This window comes from Triturus cristatus, chromosome 7 (assembly GCF_964204655.1).
Source record: "Triturus cristatus chromosome 7, aTriCri1.1, whole genome shotgun sequence".
Taxonomy (NCBI): Eukaryota; Metazoa; Chordata; class Amphibia; order Caudata; family Salamandridae; genus Triturus; species Triturus cristatus.
Window position 1 is genome coordinate 1,477,566,339 of NC_140590.1, and position 22,628 is coordinate 1,477,588,966.

General features: G+C 47.6%; 1 protein-coding gene across 1 annotated transcript in view; it reads right to left on the reverse strand.

Moving 5' to 3' along the window:
• Positions 1 to 22,628, reverse strand: part of LOC146812208 (uncharacterized) — a 381,145-nt gene that overhangs the window by 290,209 nt on the left and 68,308 nt on the right. Inside the window, exons 3-4 of the mRNA XM_085619240.1 lie at positions 18,962 to 19,049; positions 15,397 to 15,501 (exon numbers count right to left, since the gene is read on the reverse strand). Coding sequence (XP_085475366.1) covers positions 15,397 to 15,501; positions 18,962 to 19,049 — 193 coding nt within the window. The remainder of the gene's footprint in view (positions 1 to 15,396; positions 15,502 to 18,961; positions 19,050 to 22,628) is intronic.

Sequence of the window (22,628 nt, forward strand, 5' to 3'; positions counted from 1 at the left end):
TTTTTGTGCCGGAAGGTGTCCCTTCCTGCACAAAAACAATCTCCACACGACACAGACATCCTTGCACCATGATGCAAGGGTGCCTGTGTCACCGCATTGCTGCAGCTTGTGCAGCAGTGCAGAGGGAAGCACAGAGTTGCAACATATTCATGTACATATGTCACATCCCTGTGCTTTGGAACTGCCACAGTGCAGTGCAGCTAAAGAGCTTGCAGTGTCACGCTGTAGTAGTTCCTCATAAATCTTCACCTATAAATTCACCATACACTACTAATGCATTCTTTCAGTTAATCATGCTCTATACATATATTCAACCATACTTTCACACATTACCTTGCAATTATAGTTCTTTCTTTAACCAGATAAGGTAGTTCTTCTTTTTTCTTTTTTATTTTTTGGGGGTTTTATTAACAATTTTGTATTTTTTTGGGTGTTTTTTCAAAAAATGAACAAAAAAAAGAACGAATAAAATAGGAAACATTTGGAATTACTTATCATTCCAAAAACAAAAAAATTATCATCGATGGTTGCGTTGCGCAGCACAGACTGCATCCACGGACTACTCACCGAAGCATATAAGTTTCTTACACTTCACACAGTGTTGCTCGAGAAATGCAAATTCTGGCCTAATGTACATTGCAGGTGTTCCTGAGGACGCTCCAGGTGTACTTGCCAAGTGGGAGCAGTCACACACACATACAAATGTCACAATCACTGAAAACTACCACCTAGGGACAACTACATGATTTAGCAAATCTGTGTCTGACAACATCATCACCACTCAGAACTGACAAATCCCAATGAGGATACACCAATTAACAGTAGTGTGTCATGCACCCACACATCTGGTAGCCCATTGGAAAAGTAGTGGGATGAACCCAGTACCACTCAGCAAGCATCAACAACAGGAACACATCAAGGCAACACTGTCTGTGTATGAACAGGGATGTGGACACACACACATGCTCATACAACACACACCATGGCCCCAGGCCATGTCAATGGACAACACACTAACTTGAGGGGACACAACTCCTGTGGGAGCCCAGCTGTGCCAAACATAGTCCCAGCAGGTCTCAGTCATGTCAGCAGAACACTTGGTCAGTCAGCCATCAGTTACCACCCTAGTTCCGCAAAGGGCACTCCCCTGGCCCTCCCCCTATTCTTTCCCATAACCAATTGGTGACTAATTCTGGTCCCCTTCTTGGTCCTCATCTCTTTCTTCCTTCAGAACACTTGGTCAGTCAGCCATCAGTTACCACACAATGAAGGCTCTGGTCACAGCAGCCTGGGTACGTGATTCTCCCCTAAGTCATCTGCACATACCCAAAACATATGTCTAGCAAGTTGCACAGAGGCCTCAGTTGCTCCTATTACAATGATGCCCACACCTGTAGGCCCAGTGTTGATGAGCACAAAGTATGTGGAAGTGACAAATTGGACAATGTGAAGCACATCATATGTGCAGGGGTGCAAGCCACAGATGTGACCTTGCCAATGAAATGCTCACAGAGAGATGTACATAAATAGTTGATCCTGACACACCCAGGTAGCTGCAAAGGATGACATGGATACCCCACCAGAATAGGATACATACCTCATGGACCACAGGGAGTACCTCACATCAACACATCAACACATCAGTATTCAACATTGTAAACCAAGCATTACAGGTGCAAGGGCATGTAAAACAACATCAACATAATGTACAGCTAAATCAAGTTCACAGGGATAAAGAAAAACGCTTTATTCAGCATATTAAAAGTGAAACGTCTGTTCTAACAAAAGGCCAATGGGCAGTCCATGTCCAAATGCCAAGGAGTGAACTAGAGTGACAAATTCAGTATATGAAAATGTAAACATCTGTGCAAATAAAAGGCCAATGGCCAGCCCATGTCCAAATGCCAAGGAGTAAAGTAGAGTGACAACTGTCACACCTTGCTTGCCTGCACTGCTAAGGACCGGGGTCATCCCCTCGGAGGGGCATACATGGGGGCAGGCCAGGCACCGCAGGGACAGGATCAGGGCGCAGCAGAAGGAGGCAGTGAAGAGGTGGTGGATGACAATTGCAACTGCAGTGGAGCTGACTGAAGTGGTGGGTGCTGTCACAACTGTGGAGCACAAGTCAGATGGGGTGGGTGCCGGCACAACTCCAGTGGGCAGGTCAGATGGAGTGGATTGGCTCACCACTGCAGTGCCCAAGTGAGACGGGGTGGTAGTGGACTCCAAAGCAGTGCCTACATCCATGGGAGCGGAATGGGGGACAGGTGAGGTCGGCAGGGCAGGGGGGACACGCCCCTACATCAGTGGCATCAACTGACTGACCAGGTGTGGAGTAGCAAGTGCTAGGGGGGATGGCCTTAGCCTTTTGGGGATGGTGTATCTGTATGTGGGGGAACCCGGGGCAGGGAGTGGCGGGGGAGCCTCTGGAGTGGTGGCCTGGGGGATGGAGGACAGAGACTTTGCCTTGGAGCTGTGTGGTGGCCGGGGGGTCTTGCTCTTCTGGCGCCGGGGGGACTTGCGGGTGGGCGTCTCGGTCTGACTGCGCCTGCGAGAGGGTGTCTGGATGTGAGGGGGACTCCCTTCTGTGTGTGGGGACTTCCTCTTCCCCTTGTAATCAGGATCTGCAGGGTCGGTGGGGAAGAGGTCAAGGTCACAGAGGAAAAGCTTCTGGGGGATGGGGTTGCAGGTGAGGCAAGGGAAGGGGGCTGGGAGGGAGAGGTCTCGGAGGACTGTGGAGTGGTTGTGGATGACTGTGTGTGAGCAAACCAGCCCCTGTGAGTGTGGAATCAGTCCCCTGCGCTTGCTTGTGTGCGCGTCTAGACCTTGGTTTGGGGGTTTCTGTGGTTGGGACAGGTAGGGTGCTAGGAATCATGGGTGGTGCAGGGGTAGGAGGGGTGCAGGACTGTTGGAGGAGGGACACTGCTGCCATCAGAGAGGAGGCCACAGACTGATTGGTCCTCTGTAGGGCAGACATGCCCAAGGAAATGCCCTCCATGAATGACACCAGTTGTGTCAATAGACCTGTGTGTGCATGGAGGACCTTCAGCATCGACGTCTGCCCTACATGGATCTGTCGAAGTAAGTCCACAGACTCCTCACTCAGGGCAGCAGGGGACACAGGGGCAGGGGGGGCAGTGCCTGGCACAAAGGAGACATGATCACGAACACGGGAGCCCACAGGGACCTCTGGGATGGGAGCTGATGGGAGGGGGGTGGTGGTGGTGGTGTCGGTGGCGGGGGCGGAGACAGCCTCACTAGCTGGGGTTTGGTGGCTGCTGACACCCGCCTCCACAAGGGAGTCATCCTCAGAGCTGCTGTGGCCCTCAGCTGGGGGGATGGTGCTGACGACTCCTCTGTGTGGCTCAACTCACCCTCCGTGCCACTGGGTCCACCCGACTCCTCTCCTTCTGTCCCTGTAAGGCTCTGTGGCTCCTCCTGGTCTGTGGAGCTGTCCCCACCTGTGGCCGTGGATGTATCTGGATAGGAATAGGAAGTAACAGAACTACATCAGTCACCTGCACCGACTGCACACACCACAGTGAGTACATCACATCACAGGGCAAGCCCTGGCATCATCAGCTGAACACAGCTCAAAGTGCCAACACTGTTTAGGATAAGACAATTGTCATTCTCAACATCAACCATGGCACACATATCCCTCCTTGACTTTCACACATATGTCCGTTGCATGTTGGATGATAACACCCCAATGTGCCAACATGTACCACCCACACATTAGTTGTACATGCAGGTGAACATGTAGGAGTATGTCACTATACACACAGCACATCTCTTGCTACTGACTCAGTACAGGTGTCCAGATGAAGGGATGGGCAGAGACTCATTCCACATGCTTGTGATGCATGCCAGCAACACACACTATGATTTACTCCTGTCCTGATGGTCAATGCCACAATGTGGTGCATGGTGCACACTTGAACACAATGCAGGCTCACTCATTGCAAGTTAAATGCCATGGCACTGGTATGCCCTGAAAGTCAGTCAACACTGTCTCCTGTCACAGGGGTAGGGCATCCAGACAACAACAATATGCACTGACTCACAATCCTAGCTCTGGGGTAAAGCAAACTCAGCAGATGACCGGCGCACTTGCCCATCCCATACAAACAACATATCCAGGACCCAGAAGACCCCACATCATGCAAATCAGACATATGAGTGTCAGCAAACAAAAATCCCTGTACATTAACACATCACAGTATGCCATGCATGAAACCCAGCTGCATGAAGGACACAGTTGCCTACACCATTGTGCGCTGTCAGATGATCACACACCTATATGTCACACAGGTTTTGTCTCTCACAGTCACATCGCAGATGTCATGCTGACCCTCTGAATCATGGACACCCCAGTTGTACGTAGCAACAAGCCACACCCTGATGACACAGAGGCAGACACCTGAGGGCACATGTCACTGAGCACAACCTGCAGTTTCATACACAGGACTGGGATTACAGTGTTTGTAAATGCCCTTGAGGGGGCATGACTGTCCAGGACTAAGTGAAACAGTGTTTGGCCCTGGACAGTAGTCAGGTGGCTAAGCAAGTGGGACATACTTGCTATACAAACTCCTGAGGCCTCTAAATTGGAGTCCCCTGCTGCATGGGTTTGTTTGAAATACCCCAGCCGCATGTTGCGAGTCAGACCAGCAATTGGTACACATCTCAAGGGCACACACAGGTCTCAGTCACTGTGTAAACAATTGACCCACCCATGAAACACACAACAGATTCACGGGAACTGATGCTGACCGGTACCTGAAGCATAGCTGACTGCAGGGACACAGTGCCCTAGTGACACAAGCAACAGATTGGAGGGGCCACACCTGTGGAACAGATGAGGAGGGTGCATCACACAAATGAGGGACCTGAGTTTGGGACTACAAGAGCTATGTAACGTGGAAGTGTGAGCAGGACAAAAGACTGCTATTTGCATGTCAGACACAGTACACAGATCAGACATGGACTCACCCCCTTCCTGCTGCTGTCAGGCCTTCAGCTGCCTATCCAGGTCCGGGAAGACCACCACCAGGATCCGGAGCATGTGTGGAGTCAGGGTCCGGTGTCTACCCCTCCTACGTGGAGGTGACAGCTTCAGCTGGACTCTAGCTATCCTCCGGGTCCAGCCCCGAAGGTCCTGCCACCTCTTCTGGCAGTTGCGGATCCGGCGCTTGTAGACCCCCACAGAACGAACAGCCCGGGCGATGGTCAGCCAGATCTCCTGCTTCTGGTGGGCATCAACCTGTGAGGAGGACAAAGTGAAAAGTACATTAACACACATGCCACAGATTGCTGCAGCAGACATTTGGATAGACATGTCATCATCACAAAGGGAAATAAATTACACAGGTAGTGCAACCATGGGGATTGCAAAAGCACATGCATGTCTGACACGGGAACAATGCCTGGATAGTTTGAGCTTGAAATAATGCACTTTAGCAGCAGGAAAACTATTCATTGCATGTACCGACACACTTTGGGGGATTAAAGCAGTCATTGAGACTGCTTGCCACTCGTGTACACACTGCTAGTACTGCTAGTCAGACAACATGCATAATTAGGAAGGCAGTGGACTGCACACTCACCTGCTCCCCTGGTTTCCCATAGAGCTTTCTGTACTCTGGAAGGAGCCCGTCCAGCAGGGCCTGGTTCTCCTCCTCAGTGAAGGCTGGGGCCCTCTCCAGAGTACGTGCCATAGCAGGAGCCAGAGGATGAATAGACAGCAGCAGTGGTAGCAGGGATGTGATCCAGTAGCATGTAGTGCGGGCAAGTGAGCTCCCTGGGGGCTAGCCAGCCTTATATCTGTTCTGCAGAGGCAGACTCTGTGCCATGTGTCACAAGTGATAGGTCCAACACAATTGCATTCTATGAATCTGGCCAATCCATTTAAAAGTACGACTCGTACACGCCTTCCGCATCGTTCAAATCTTAACCTTCATGGAACACTTGAAATTGCAACATTGTTGTAGGCATCCAACTGAATTTCCAGTGCACAACTCGTACAACTTTTGAATCCGCATCTGTCTCCATGACAGTCCAGAGCCAATGGGTGCGCACGGCTCGTTCAACTGACTGTACAACGCGTATTTTCAATATACCCATGCACCCGTCTCCATATGATTCAATGGCCAAGGCGTACGCCTGTCTCGGACCATGCCTGTCCGACGCATATGCATGATAGTCACCGCGTCGGACCTCATTACATTGAATGACAAAGCGTATGCACGGCTCGGACATGACCCGTGCAATGCGTACGCATTGTCACCCGCGTCGGACCTCATTGCATTCAATGACCAGGCGTACGCTCGGCTCGGACATGACCCGTGCAACGCGTACGCATTGTCACCCGCTTCGGACCTTATTAGTGTGACTATTATACGGATGCAACACATATATACTGGCCATGGACACCTGTGCACACCTGCCACACTATAGCATTGGCCACACAGTGTCCCATGGCATGTAAGGATGCATTCCCTGGGTGTTTGGGGGGGCCACAGCAGTTTTTTCGGCTGGCACTTTTTGCAGCCACTCCCAGGCTCTGCACGTGTACATGGGGACAGAATCCTTTGTGTGTGGTGCACATTACCACTGTGATGTGCAATTGTACAGTAATGGGCATGAGTCAAGGCCACTGTGTCAGGTTGGATATGTTTAGGACATGTCACATACACCCTGAGTCCTGGGGGTGATGGCATGTACGTCACAGTGAGACCTGTAGCCACAATACTGATGTGCACCAACAGTCTGTGTGCATGTTGTGTCTCAGATGTGTCTGATCACATGTTACCAATGGGTGACAGTCTCCACATCCATGTGGCATATGCATCAACCTTGATGGGGTGTGTGTCTAAGAGACGGACATGTAGGGGCGGCAGGAACAACAGTGGCCACTACCTGTGGGACTTACGCTTGCCTTGTGGTGTGTACGTGCTATGCCATGTCCATTGCTGTGTTGATGTGGTAATACAGGGAGCCTGGGTTTCTGCATGGCAACGATCTGTGATGCCTGGGAGACATAAGGCCTCAATTGTCACTGGGGTGTGTTTTTTTAACGTTGCAGCAGCACATTGGTTGGGTGACACAGCCAGATGATGGTCCATTGCACTACATGGGACTCATGTGGACATGTGGAATTGAGATGTGAGGTGGTGGTCTTGTAGGTGACAAATGCATCCATGCCCAACAGCACACACCTCAGTACATTGTGTAATGTCATGAACTAGCATGTGATAGTGATCGTGGTCATGGCCACATGGGTGGATGTACTGACAATCTTCCTTTGTGCATCTCAGTACTGCAGGGCACCAGCTGTCCATCGTCTGTTCCCAGACCTTGCAACCATGCAGGAACGCGACTGCATCAGACGGTACCACTTCACAAGGCCACTGATTGAGGAGTTGGCGGAGCAGTTGGCGCCACATCTGCCACCTGGCCGGACATACCCTACAGCACTGACACCAGAGGTGAAGGTGATGGCAGCCCTGCACTTCTGTGCTACCAGTACCTTACAGTTTACTGTGGCTACTGCTGGTGGTTTGTCGCAAACGATGTTTAGTCGGGTGCTACGCGATGTCTTGGAGGGCATGTTGCAATTCCTCGACCTGTATATCAAGTTCCCGAGCCCAGATGAATTCCCTGAAATTGAGGATGCCTTTTATACACTGGGGAGGATGCCGAACGTCATCGGATCTATTGATGGGACACATGTTGCCCTGATACCACCACAGGCACATGAGCAGGCATACCGGAACAGGAAGCACTACCATTTGATCAATGCTCTGTCTTGCTGACATGTCGATCACACATGTGTGTGCACGGTTCCCTGGTTCGGTGCACCATGCCTACATTATGAGGAGTAGTCGCATTGCAACGCTGATGTCACAGGTGCCAGCTCAGCGTGTCTGGCTTGTCGGTGGCTTGTCGGTGTGTACTGACTCTTTCTCATTGTGTGTGTTTATCACTGTTGTATTCGCACTCCTACAAAACTCAGCTACTTGTTCACTTTTGTGTGTGTAGGGGACTCCGGATACCCCAACATGCCGTGGTTGCTGACACCCCTCAGGAACCCTGTGACACCAGCTGAGCTGTGCTACAATGAGGCACATGGTCGGAGCAGGAGGGTGATTGACAAGACCGGAGGTGTTCTCCCATATGAGCCTGCAAACGTGTGCAAAATAATCCTTGTCTGCTGCCTGCTACACAACATGGTGGTGCGGAAGGAGGTGCCTCTCATCCAGGATGACGATGAGGATGACCAACCTCCGGCACCTGTGGAGGATCCCAGCCTGGGCCAAGATGCCAGTGATGATGAAGATGATGGTGATGTCCGCTCCCAGCCCATCAACAACTTCTTCACCTGAATGTGAGTTTCCAGGGTTGTTATGTGAATGTATGGAGGTAGCCTGGAATGTGTTGAGCCAGCTCTGTTGCTGTCTGAGTGTGTCTGTGTGCCACTTGACTGGATGCATGCTATAATGTGTCCATTCAGGTGGTGTGTACTCCACAATAGGGTAGTAATGCTAACTAGTGTTTGTGTAGGTGTTTTGCAACATGTTTTGTGCATGTGTATTGCATTTCTCTCCTGTTCTTCTGTGCTTTTGACTGTATCTTGTCTGTCCTTCCCAGGGTACTTTGCCTGTTGTGTGGTCAACACTGACCCCCAACACCCAGAAGCCAACGCCAGTGTGGAAGTTGACAATTCCCATCAACTGATGTACCACACATCCCTGGACTTCCATTCACCAACACATTGTGAGCATGTGTCCACTGTTACTTAGAATTACCGTGCAACTAGTGTGGAATAAACGTGTTGCTGATGTGTAATGAACCTGTGCTAAGCTTTGTTATGTGCGTTGTCTGTCTTCCCACATCTGAGTGATATCTGCTTACCTCCCCTGTGGACTTGTTACCACTGACTGGGCTTGGTATTGTGTCTGTGCATGCCAATGTGTTTCAGGTCAACATAATTGTGTGTGATGAGTAACATGGCCATGGTGAGTATGTTTTATGTTGCTATAGTGGTGTGTGTCCCTCACATGTGTCACATCCCCATGACTCACCTTACGTTGGTCACATTGTTGCAGCATTTGGCATGCACTGTGTTGTGTAGCAGATCAACATCTCCCTGAACATGACAAGTTTGAATCACAACAGAGGCAAGTATGGTGTACTGGTGAGATTATTTACAAAGTGCACAGGATGGTGGGTGCTGTACAGTGGTTTGGGAATCCAAAGTTCACATTGGAGTTGGAAGTGCTGGTAGATGAAATGTCAAGAGTAAAGTCCACAGTCATCTGATACATTGGCCCAACATGAACCCTCCATGTCATGTGGGCGAGTTGTGTGCTATTGGACAAGGTGAACGGGTTGCACACAAAGAACATTGTCCAGAACAGGTTTGGAGGCCCTGGGGGATGTGCTGGGACATTTGCCTCTCACATGTCCTTCTTCGGACAACCCCTCTTTTTCCGGGGGGATCCTCATGTGCAGGCCTCTGCGGTGCAGGGGACTCTCTGCCAGAGTCCTCCTCCCTCCCTGTGGTGCTGGCAGATGGTGTTGCGACAGATGTTGTGGGCACACACGGGTGTGTGGACAGGTTGGTGTTGATCTGGCAGAGGCACTGTAGTATGTCACGATGCACCGCAGTGATGTCATCCCACTTGGCCTCTATGCGGGCATGGTGGGCGACCTGCTCATGTTGCATGTCCTTGAGGATCCCCACTACCTGGCCAAATCTTCTGGTGGTATCCTGGTAAGCATCTAAGGTGCGTGCCAGTTGGGGCTCATCATGCAGTCCAGACCCCTCTGCAAGGTGTGCCCTGTGCCTCCCACCCCTCCCAGCACCCCTCTCCACAGGGGCAGGACCAGCGGCGGTACGCACAGGTGACACTGGGACACCTTGGGTGGTGTTGCTGGTGGTGTTGGCTGTAGCTTCCGGGGGGTCCTGTGTCCCTGTGCTGTGGGTGTTGATTGTCCTTGGTCTGTCCGTGTTGGCGGGGGTACCCTGTCGGTGTCCAGAATCAGATGCTGGAGGCATAGGTACAGGGGGTGCATATGTTGATGCTCCTGGTGCTGCATGATGGCTCACACCGGAGGGGCCAGGTTGGTCGTCGTCTTCCGAAGAGGACAGTGAGAGAGTCAGACCAGAGAGCTCAGTGTCCACCAGAGTCTGGGACTGGGTATCCTCGTCATTTGGTGCTGGGTGCCCAGCACCACCTGTGTTTGGAAGAGACACACAATGTGATTTATGTTTCTACATGCATCGTTGGTTCACAAACATGAAATTTTCTACTTTTCAAACAGATGCCTGCCTGTACACTGCTTTTTCCCAGCTTGTCACAGACAGAGTTTGATATTGTTGTTGGCCATTTCCCAGCAAGGCCTTGTGCTCCCCACAACAGAGCCCAGTGTCAGACATCTTGTCAGTCCCTTCCCACTCCCTATGAGGCGAGTATGGTTCACTTTGATCTTGCTGGGCCATGTGGGTGGGTGTAGGTTGTCTGTGACTGCGACTCCCATCATATTCTTGTCTACCCCCCCCTTCCCAGCATGCCCATGCTTCCTCCCTCTTGACTCTGCTTCCCTGTGAGGGGGTGTGACAGCAATGGCAAGATGACTGACTGTGTAGTCCTGATGTATGATGTTGGCCAATTACCAGCATGGCCTTGTGCTCCCCACGACAGAGCCCAGTGTCAGACATCTTGTCAGTCCCTTACCACTCCCTGTGAGGCGAGTATGGTTCAGTTTGATTTTACAGGACCATGTGGGTGGGTGTAGGTTGTCTGTGACTGTGACTCCCAGCATACTCTTGGCTACACCCCCCTTCCCAGCATGCCCATACTTCCTCCCTCTTGACTCTGCTTCCCTGTGAGGGGGTGTGACAGCAATGGCAAGATTGCTGACTGTGAAGTCCTGATGTTTGTTGTTGGGCATTTCCCAGCATATCCTTGTGCTCCCCACAACAGAGCCCAGTGTCAGACATCTTGTCAGTCCCTTCCCACTCCCTGTGAGGCGAGTATGGTTCAGTTTGACCTTGCAGGGCCATGTGGATGGGTGTAGGTTGTCTGTGACTGCGACTCCCATCATACTCTTGGCTACACCCCCCTTCCCAGCATGCCCATGCTTCCTCCCTCTTGACTCTGCTTCCCTGTGAGGGGGTGTGACAGCAATGGCAAGATGGCTGACTGTGAAATCCTGGTGTTTGTTTGGCTACAAGTCCCAAGTGAGCCCGTGTGCTTCACACAGCAGCACCCAGTACGGGGTATCTTTTGCTGATATTTCAATGAGGTGTGTGTCAATGCATTGTACCCGGTGAGTTGTGTGGAGTTTGTGTTGGGGGGTGTCTCCCCATGCTGAGTTGTATGGTCAGGGCGGTCAGTCCTCCTTTCCATCATGAAACGTGCTTCCATTGTAGGGCGTGCAAGTTGTCTTTCAAGATGTCAGTCAGTGGTGTCCTGCTTCTGATTTGCTCACATGCCCTAGCAGGACCTTGTGCTCCCCACAGCAGGACCCAGTGTCAGCCATCTTGTCAGTCATTTTCCACTCCCTGTGATGTGGGTATGTTTCAGAGAGGTATTGATGGGCCAATCAGGAGGGTGTGCATTATCTGTGACTACAGGCCCCATCATGCTTTTGGCTACACTCACTTCACCTGCATCCCCACTATTCCTTCCTGCACTGTGAGGTGGAGTGCTTGTGGTGGCAAACTGTCTAGCAGGGTCTATTTGGCTTAGTGCCACTGGCTTGCTCTATTTGGTTGTAGGTTGGTGCATGTCATGACACAGTCCCCAGTCACTATGAGATGGCAGGTATTGTGTGTGTCTGACGGGCATACACATCTTGGGCTGATTATCTATTGGTTACTGTAGCTTTGCTTGGGGTACATGGTTTCACTGTCCCCTTGCCACTCAATCTTGGGTATGTTGTTTGTGTACTCACCAGGCTCTGGGATGAGTGTTAGGCTATGGACGCTCTCTGGTGGTAGGATGTCCCGCACCTTCTCCTCCCAGGTCCTGAAGTAGACTGGTTTGGCAGGAGGGCCACCGCCGGTGCACTGACTCAGGGCGTGATCTTTTTCGATGAGTTTCTTGACCCTCCTGCGCACATCATACCACCTGTTCTGGATGTCGTCCTTTGGGCGCCTTGCTGGTGCTTGTGCGTTCATCTTGTCCACAATCCTCGACCACATCTTGGTTTTCTGTGAGATGGGGGTCCTTTGAACCAATGTACCAAACAAATGTGGCTCTACTCTGATGATCTCGTCTACCAGCACTTCTAACTCACTGTCTGTGAACTTTGGATTCTTCTTTGGAGGCATGGTGATGGGTGGTGGTGGTGAGTGATGTGTGTGTGAGGGTGCAAGTGATGGTGGGTTGGTGTTGGTTTTGCTGTGTGTATGTGTGTGTGCTTTTGTATGAGGTGCTGATTGTGTGTTAGTTGTGTGATGGGTGAGTTGTGAGTGTGTCTGTGGTTGCTGTGTACTGGTGTTTGCTGCTTGCTGTGTCTCCTGTTTGCAAGGGATGATGGTAGTGATTGCAGTCCTTTATATAGTCGGGGTTGTGGGTGTGTCTTTGTCCCATTTTTTTGGGGGGGGTATTTATTGGCTTTGTCATTGCTTATTTGGTCATTTTTTTGTCTTTTTTCCTTTGTGTTTTGTAGGCATGAAGGAGACATTCATGTGACGGAAACGGACGCTGCTGTTGTCTCGTGCGGGCTTCTCCGCCTCGTTCATGCTGCCTGTCTTCTGTGTTTGGTACGCGTCGTTCGCGGCGGTCTCTATTGCTTGTGTGCCGGGTTGTCTGTTCGTGTCGGTCGTGCGGCTTGGTCTCCGTGCGAGTCGGTCTGGTTTTACACGCATTGCATCGTACTGCACTACTCGTACATCGCGGGTACGGGTCGGTCGGGTTCATTCCGGGTTCGTGTCGGTCAGTGAAAATCGCGTCGGTTTCCCGGCCGGATCACTATTTTCCCTACGGCTCGGTCGTACGGCTTGTATTCCGTATGTGTCGGTTGGAATTCACACGTGTTGCATCGTACTGCACGGGTCATACTGCGCTGGTCCGTGTTGGTCGGTATTCGGTCCGGGTCCGTGTCGGTCGGTTCGTTTTGCGTCCGGAATCGGAATCGGCCCCTATATTTTTGCAAACAATATTAATGACTTCAATATTTTTGGAAATGATATTTCCTACCTTAAACTTAATATTCTTGACCACAATATTCTTGCAGTCGATATTTCTGTATCTCGATAATCTGCACTCAATATTAGTTCAAGTCGACACTTCCAACTCGATATGCTGACTCTTTACCTCCCCACCCAGCTGACCCTGCGGGTCATAAGGATCTCTCCAGCATTTTCGTAGGAGAATTGCCTCTCCTTGCTAGCCAAAACATGCATTTATTTTTTAGTTTGCAATGCAAATCCCGCTGTCGGGGGTTGAGCTCTGGTACGCTCACTAGGACAATAACATATGGAGATGAGGCAGGGGGTAAATTGATGGAAGGTAGACCGCTATACCCTTCTCCGGCCCTTTTACGTTACGATCCACAATCGCCCTCCCCTCTGTGCCTTGGTCCACGCCGACTCATAATGTGGGTTTGTTTACCAAACTAGGATATGCTGGATTTTTACTCCTAGGCTCCCTGCTAGCCAGACCAGGAACAAGGATAGTGGTGGGGTTTTGGACTGACGGGAATTCTGACCTTGGGTACTTGGTCAGGTGCTTGCACACCTATGTCTGCCAGGCGGTTAAAAGCTGTACCTTTCCCTGGAACTGGCATCAACCTACCCACCCAGAGTTCAAATGTTTCTGCCAGTTTGTCTACCCGAACTGAAAGAGAGCTTAGCTCTTCTTTCACAATAGATCTGACTTGGGTCTGTAGGTCCATCATTAAGTTCTTTATCCATGTTGGATAGTCTCAAAGTACTTGAGCAAGATCCAAAGCAGTATCTGGGTCAACCTGAAGTGTTCCAGTGTCAGGCGTTCCATTATTTCACTTCTTTCTTTTTATGCCTGTCCTGCTAGGTTGCTTGGGTTTCCCATTTTTGATGGGTCCACAAACTATTATTCCGTTTCGCTGGCCAGTTGTTAGTGGTTCCTTCTCCCTAGCAGAGATATTGGCTTGAGAAGCCTGTGGTACTGGTTCTGGGTCAGAGGTAGAATGGAGGGAGGTCAAATCAGGCGCCCAAAAATAAAAATCATGGGTTAGGGATAGATGCCGCTCAGTGAGTTCAATCTCTGTTGCAAGGGCCTCAATGACCCTTTGTAACATTTTATCGATTGTAGTGGGAGCCATTGTGGGAGCAGACTGCTGCATCAAGGTTTGTTGCTTTGCAGGGCACGCCCGTTTCACCATATTTGCAAGTTTCCAGAGCTAGGACAAAGTAAAAAGATCAAAACAGATTCTTTGTTACAGGCGGGCAACCTTCAGTGATGGCACCCTTAGGATATAAGCCTTACAGAAACCTAGGGCCTCATTTATGAAAAGTGATGCATCGCTGCGAGAAAACAGCGATGCGTCACTTTTCATTGTGCTCTCCTTGCGACACCAATGATGCGTCATATTTACAGTATGACGCATCATGTCGCAAGAGTTACAGATACATCAGTATTTCTGACGTATCTGTAGGCGCAAAAATGATGCATTGCTGGAGTGTGCCACAAAAGTGACGCAACTCCAGCAATGGGTCATTTCACATGGGCAAGTCCCATGTGAAATATGTCTGCATCAGTATTACGCCTGCCATGAGGCAGGCATAAGATATTGACGCATTTGGTCCTAGAAGTGGCGCAGTGAAATCTTATAGATTTCACTGCGTCACTTCTAAGACCCTTTCTTGCGTCAGAACACTCCCCCTGCATACATTATACCTGGAGCAGGTATAATGTGGCGCAGGGGTTTACAAAGTGACGCATCTACTTAGATGCGTCACTTTGTAAATATGGTACAACAATGCTAATTTTTTAAGCTGCTGGTGCGTCACAAATAGTGACGCACTGGCGGCGCAAAAGTTACGCAAGGGCTCATAAATAAGCCCCGTAATATCTATAAATCTCCTTTAGCTTGCAGTGATAAAATATCAGTCCAATAAGTGGGGGTTGTACCTTTGATCTTGCTCTAGATGCCAGATTCTGGGAGAAGGACCTCCTAGGCCAGATGTCAGGGGGGTGGCCCAGCCCAGCCTCCTCCGGGCAATGATGGGCATGGAAGGGCCCGCCCTTAATAATTCAGTTATTATATTCGTTCAAAGGGTCAAAGTTTGACCCTGCAGCCTTGAACTGACCATGCTTCGACTTTTATTTGAATAGCATTGTGAGGGCTTTTTATAAAATGATACAGTATCATTTTGAGTAGGTTAAATATTGTACTTACTTATTTAGTAATGACAAGTTGCCTCCTATTTTCAGTAACAGCGTGATGCTTTTGTCAGTTGTCTCAGTTCCAATAAGTCGTATTATCAGATCAACTGCAACAACCCTAAAGGATTTTAAAACAGTGAGTGATAAAACATGGCTGTTCATATTGTAGTTTGTAACCTGCAAGTAATGATAAATTGAATTGGATCAAAAGGATAAACTTAGCTTACATTATTCATCGATTTTCTTTCTTAGAGTATTAAAAAGCACTCACATTTTGGAACACTTCTTCATTATTTTTATCGACAAAGCTCAAAAGTAATATTCCATTATAAATGTATTTTAAAAAATATAAATAAATATACCTTTTATGGTGTATAATACATTTTAACCGTGTGTCACTGTGTCATAGTGGCAACAATAAGATTATTTACAGAAAAATAGCATTTTATTAGGTTACTTTCTATTGAACCATCTGAAAAATCGATATTACTTTATCTTTGGGAAAACAAAATACTCTTTCTTCTAAAGATCAGAAATTCACATATGAAGAAGTGACATATGACTTGAAAGGTAATGCACAATCTATGCCTACTTCGTTTCTTGGTCCAACAAATATAGGCACTTTTTATTAGATTAAAAAATAGAAAAGAGAAACGACTAGGCGGATGTAAAATTTTATCATTTGGGTCATTCACTACAGAACATGTTTGCATTGATTTAATTTCATCATTAACGATGGTGATTACATAGGCTTACATCTCTATATATGTGATTTTCAATATTATTAAAGGTGCTTTCGGCCAACAATGTATAAGCATAACGACCTTTCACATAAGCCTAGATACAAAAATAATTTAAATTAAACACAATAGTTAAAACTAAAGAAAATGAGCCAAATATTACTGTTAAAACCTATGACAAATTACGTCAAGTCTCTTATTTGTAGGCCTGGCACTTGATGCAGTTCGCCTGGTTTTTACTTTGTCTTAAAGTGCTCTTCGGTGGGATAGGCTAAGTTTCTGCATTTATCCCCGCAGCATTAAGTTGAAGTTCTACTGTTCATTGTCAGGATTTTAATTTTACTGGAGTTTAATCCGAATATTTTAGCTTTTTCTCAAGTACAATCCAGTTTGTTCTGTTTTGTGGCCTGAGAGATCCCTTAGGAAGAAGAACAATTGTTGATCTGGGTTTTGAGCTGTTCTATACACATAATCTTGAGCATTGTGTTAAACCTGACCGTGTCATACAAATCGCAGTTTACTTTGAAGTTTTTCCTGTCCTCGAGTGCTCTCCTCAGTAATTTGTCTGAAACAGCAGGGTTTCTTCTGTTCCTGATAATATTTATCAACACCCCCCGGTCTCACCACCCCTGGTCAGTAGCAGCTGCTACTGGACAGAAGGGCAACAGAGCAGCAGCCCATGAGAGGCTCTAATGGGCTGCTACTCTATCGCCCCTCTGTCCAGTAGCGGCTGTTACTGACCAGGGGTGGTGTGACGGGGGGTGTGCTGGGGGACAAAGGGAGGGAGGAAGGGAGGGAGGAAAGTAAAAAAAAAGGACTTACCTTTTTACTGCTGACTGCCACCTCTTCTTTCTCCGTCTTCCTCTCTGCATGGCAGATAGCACACTGCCTCCCACAATCCCCTGGGCAATCACCAGGCTGACTTAGAAGCATTGTGATTGGTCTGAGCGCCGTGGTTCGGCACTCAGACAGGGACTAGCAGGCTGTGCATGTTCTCCCCGCAGGCTGTAATACAGCCTGCATGGAGAACATGCAAAGTGCGCATGATGCTTTGGCCGGCTTGAGACAGCTGGTCAAAGCGGCATGTGTACTTTAGGTGCTGCCACCACTCCTACCCCAGCCCTGACTGCCTTGCTTCAGCTGCAAACTGAATGCAAAAAACAAAATGATAATAACAAACATTATTATCATTTTATGTTTTTTGCATTCAGCTTGCTGCTGGAGCAGTGGGGCGACGCTCCTACGCCTCAGCGGAGGAGATTCCACTACCTCTGACGCTCCTGCTCAGACTCCGTGTAATACTTCCTGGTGAGATAGCAGTGCCTCCAAAGGTTTTTCCCCTCTGTTGGTCATTGGCAGACTCAATATAATTCTCCTTGATTATTAACAGTGGCTTTATTGGGTTGCTCCTCTTTACTCCTCAGTAGATTGCATATCATTTTCATGGGGATTTAAAAGTGCCTCTATAAGTCGCTTTGTTAATGCTCCTGGTTGGGCTTCGTCTAACAGTCCCTGTTCTCAAACCTTACACGCCTTACCAACCAGTCCTATATAGGCCAAACCGCAAACAAAAAACAAAAACAAAAAAATGAATGTGTGTCCTCATGTAACGTAACTGGTGCTATGTAAAGCGCTCTGATACCTGATTGGATTCGGGTCAAGTTCGCGCTATATAAAAACTCCGCCAAACAACATCCTTTTCAGTCAGTACCTTGTCAACGATACCTCACATTGTTATCAAGCCCTAGAGAGAGGACACTTCCATTTAACAAAGCGCATTGTTTGTTGTTAAACATCATGAGGAACAGAAGAAACCCTGCTGTTTCAGACAAGTGACTACAATTGTTTTCGGTTTAGCCTTGGAGCAAAGCTGATTTACCACGTTTCTGATTGGATGTGTTGTATACTTCCACTTCTGACAGCAGAGAAGTATTGTTTCATTTTTCGTTTCAACACTTTATGCAAATGCATTTTTTTTTCTTACACTCTCGCCTATGATCATTCTCTTTGGTGAATCTCCATTTCCCCTTCGTTACCCCGCCCTTCCTATACTGCTTGTCACTTGTTTATTCATTTTGTTTTAATTCTTATTTAACGCTGGCCAGGCAAATGCAACATACTACTTACTGGGCTGGTCATTTCTGTTTTGAGCACTCCAGCACAATTTAAAAAGGAAAAAAACCAATAATTTACCATTGTAAAAACCTGTCTGCCGTCTTGGAATAGTAGGTGAAAATTAGTAAAATGGATGCTGGTGTGTAACTCATGATGCACTTGCCCATTAACTGTTATAGATGAGTTATATATATATAAAACATATTTTTTTTAAATACAAGATTTCCAGCTACATGTGCACACCTGTTCATGCGCAAGCACCCACAGTGCAATATCGTTTGGCTTTTTTTTCCTTTTGTGGCTAAAACCAGCAGCATTGACAAACGAGCACTGATAAAGTTAAAAGTTCGCCACTACCCTTTAAAGGTGCTACCTATTGGCTTTGCCAATACTTATTCTAAGGACACTTGCCGAAAGCTTGCAGGTTCAATAGACATTTCTAATAAGGATTTCTTGAAGTAATTCAGCTTTTAAAGTTCTGAATATAGTGCCTAAGAGCATTCTTCCTTTACATTAAAAACATGTCTAACTTGCTATCTTTTGAAATTTAGGTCAGTAAGTGGTAGAATTTCGATATATCATTGGGACATTTCTGGTGAAGCTGGCAAAACTGGTGCACACATGAGAACCATGACTCAATTATTCTTTCCCCGAGGATTGAATGAGTTAATAAAATGTAATACAAACCATCGTGGGTAGCCAACAAATACTTTCTCTACTCACTTGAATGACAACAAAGAAATCAGAAGTGGGATGTTTTCTTCATTAAATGCATCTTTCAAGTTTTTCCCAGTTAGAGAGGCACCCCAATCTGTGTGAATAACAAGATTATGAAACACCACATTATCCTCCTGTCTTTGTTTTGCTAAAAGTCTCAGCTAGATAACAATAAAATACAATTTAGCAGCAGTGAAAGTCTTGATTACTTACTGGTAATCACTATTACTTTGAGTTCAGGTCTTCCCTACAATGATACGGTGAAATCGCATCTTGAGACAAACCTACCTGGCCCAGCCTTGTAGAATTTGTTCTATAAACAAAAACAAACACTCCCGCTTAATTACCCATTTGAAACCCTGTCTATACCTCACTATGTTAAGTTTGGACCAATTTTAGGCTTGAAAAAATAAGAAAGTACACACAAAGTGATTGATGAAATGCTTGAATTAATCTCAACCACTGGCAGTTACTTGGGCCACATCCCAATCCATCCTTATTTTGCACACCATGTCATCTCAGTTTGAACCTAGCTATATGCAAATCAGCCTTGACCCTGCTCCAATCAGAACAGTCAAGCCTGAACTGCCAAGCAAGGGCCTCCCTGAACCGGAACACAAGCAATGGTTTTGCCGTAGTGATGGGCTCATCAGTTGGGTTCCGCTTGCTTCCAGTGACAGTCTGCACAGGAATCACGACTGGACACACTAAAGTGCTCAAAAAAGTGATGGATGGAATGCTTGAAATAATCTCAGCCACTAGTAATTACGCCGGCTGCATCCCAGTCCATTGTTATTTTGTACACCATGTCACCTCAGTTTGGATCCCGCTCTGTGCAAATCAGACTTGACCCTGCTTCAATCAGAGCAGTCTAGCCCAAAATGCCAAGCCAGGTCCTCCTGGAACAGGAACAAAAGCAACCCAAGACCAGTTTCACCCTTAGTTATGCATATGGCTGGATCTAAACTAAGGTGGCATGGTGGGTGAAAAATGATGGACTCGGGGGCAGTCCCCAGCCGTTGGCTGTGGCTGAGATTAGTTAAAGCATTCCATACATCACCCTGTTGTTTTTGCATTAGATACCTTAGGTGGGCTGGGTATGCCCAGATGTGTGTCTCGGGCTCTCTGTGCCACTGGAGCCAAGCTATACAAGGCTGAAGACCCCATAACATGGGCAAAACCAGCACTGGGTGGCTTGTGTTTCGATTGAGGGAGGACCTGGCCTGGCAGTTTGGGTTTGTCTGTTCACATGAGGAACAAGGTCAACACTGATTTGCAAATGGCTGGATCCAAACTGTGGTTGCATTGTGGGTGAAAAACTATGGACTGGGCTGTGGCCAGAGCAATTGTCAGAGGCTGTGATTAATTCAAGCATTACATCCCTCACCACGTTGTTTTTGCATTTGATGACCTAAGTGCGGCTGGTATGCCCAGACCTCGGTCTCAGGCTCACTGTGCAACTGGAGACAAACTATATATGTCTGAAGAGCCAATAACAAGGGCAAAACCTGTCCTGGGTTGCTTGTGTTAATACGGTTCTGGTAGAGCTTTTTATTTTGCCCAGTCACAGTTTTGAGTCCAAGTTCCATTCAGGGTTAATGAGCCTTCTGCAAAGCACGTAGTTTAACATGCAGATCACAGATGTGTATTTATTTTATTTGGATACGTAAGTGGGCCTTTGACACTGAGATCATTATGTTACTTCAAATTTTTAATTTACTATTTGTAAGCTGCAAGCCTTCTAATACATTGCAGTGATCTATTTACAAGCATCAAGGTGGTGTGCGCAAAGTCATTGATCTAGATCCTTATTGCAAAGAAGGGTTTGTTGCTAAGAAATAAAGTCTACTTAGTACAGACAACCACAGTCACTTTTTTACGTTTAATATGACTTTTTGTTTTTCCCAACCATTCACTTTTAACATTATAACATCCACAAATATGGCCGATATGTGACCCCTACACCTTAAAAACCTCATTATCTTATGCAACATTTCCTGTACTCTTAATTTACACACTTGTATGACTTATTGGGCCTCTGTGGATAATGAAAGGGCTCTCAGACCCTACATTGAGATGAGGGTCATAATAGAATAAAATAAAACAAAAATGCATTTAAATCAATATGTTTCATTATTCATATGGACAGATACATTTTGCATTCTTACAGTACAAGCATATCTCTTCGTAGGGAGTTGAAGCAAGTTAAAAACGTGACGCCAAATCATAGTTATCCTTAAGTACTTGTGAAGTGTTGGAAAGCTGAGTGCCTTTTTAGGTCTCGCAAGCCAAAGGCTCGAAGAGACATTTTATATGTGGGATTTTCAAAGTGCTACCCACAGTTTTGGCTGGCCTAAACCTTGAGTGCACGATCACATGCACGTGCACGTGCACAGCTGCTCCCACTCCGCCCTCCCTTCTCTATAGCTTTGGCTCCTTTGAGCACTTCAAAGGGTCCGCTCCCCCGCCCCCAAGCGCTCGCGCCCACGCTCCGCCGGGCTTTTCTTGTTATTACTCCCTCAAGCCCACTGCTGTGCTCTGTTCTGCTGGCCCCCCCTTGACAACTTCCTGCCTCTGGCACTTCTCCTGGTCTGCCCTCACACTCTGGTTTGTTATTGAAAGTACGTTGTAACTTTTAAAACGTATGCCTGTAACATCGCGAAGAAACTGAAACACAAAGATTAAATTCAGCAAAAGGATGACCACGAAGACACAAGCGGTCCGGTTATTTACTTATACATGCACGTATGGAGCGCTGAAATAATAGCCCACCTTCCCTTTTTGACGGAGAGACTCTTTTTATTTCTATTTATTTTAGAACATTTGTAAAATGCGTTAGCCCTGCATTTTAACTCTCCTTTACAGTAAAAATGGTGAACATGTCTACTTTATATAACTTCGTAATTCCTGAATTATTGCCTCTCCAATGCAAGTCAAAAGCCCCCTTTTTCTGACTCCCCCCCACTTGCCCTGCTCCAGTTGTTCCCACATGTTGGCGTGCGCTTGATAGCGGTAATCTGATACATTGCCCCTTAGGTGTCAGGTGCGATTCTGGTCGCGGTGCTTCGAATTAAACAATGAGGTACATTGTCGTGGCCTCTCCGCGGCTCATGTTCAAAATACAGCCCTGGCAAATGTAGCGCGGATTCTTTTTAGAAGAGATTTGAAAGTTTACTTCTGTGGAAGAAAGTATTTGTCACTTGTCTAGGTTCTTCAACCCTCCGCCCCCCCAACATATTTCTATATCATAACTGTCTCCACTTCTGTTGTTTTTCTCTCCCCCATACACATTATTTTCACCCACTCACTGGAATGCATTCGCTTTGATGCTTTTGGACTGTATCGTAGCTTCATTCGTATAGATTTTATACGCAGCGCCAGGCTTCTAAGCGCATTTTATGACGCTACACTGTGGAAGGCGTTCTCCCTCGTAGCGCCCAGAGCCCTCCCCCCACCCTCCAAGCACACACAGCTGTGGGCTTCTCTCAGGGCTAAGAGACCTTGCACTGCGACCCCCAAGCACTACCCCTGCTGCCTGCCTCTCAACTCAGTCGACCGTTAACCCTTTCCCTCTTAGCCGAGCTTAGCCGGTCAGCTTCATGCTGGAGTTTGGGTTCTCTATCAATTTAAAGAGGAGATTTGTGTTAAAATCAGGTTTCTCTTCCTCTGAATA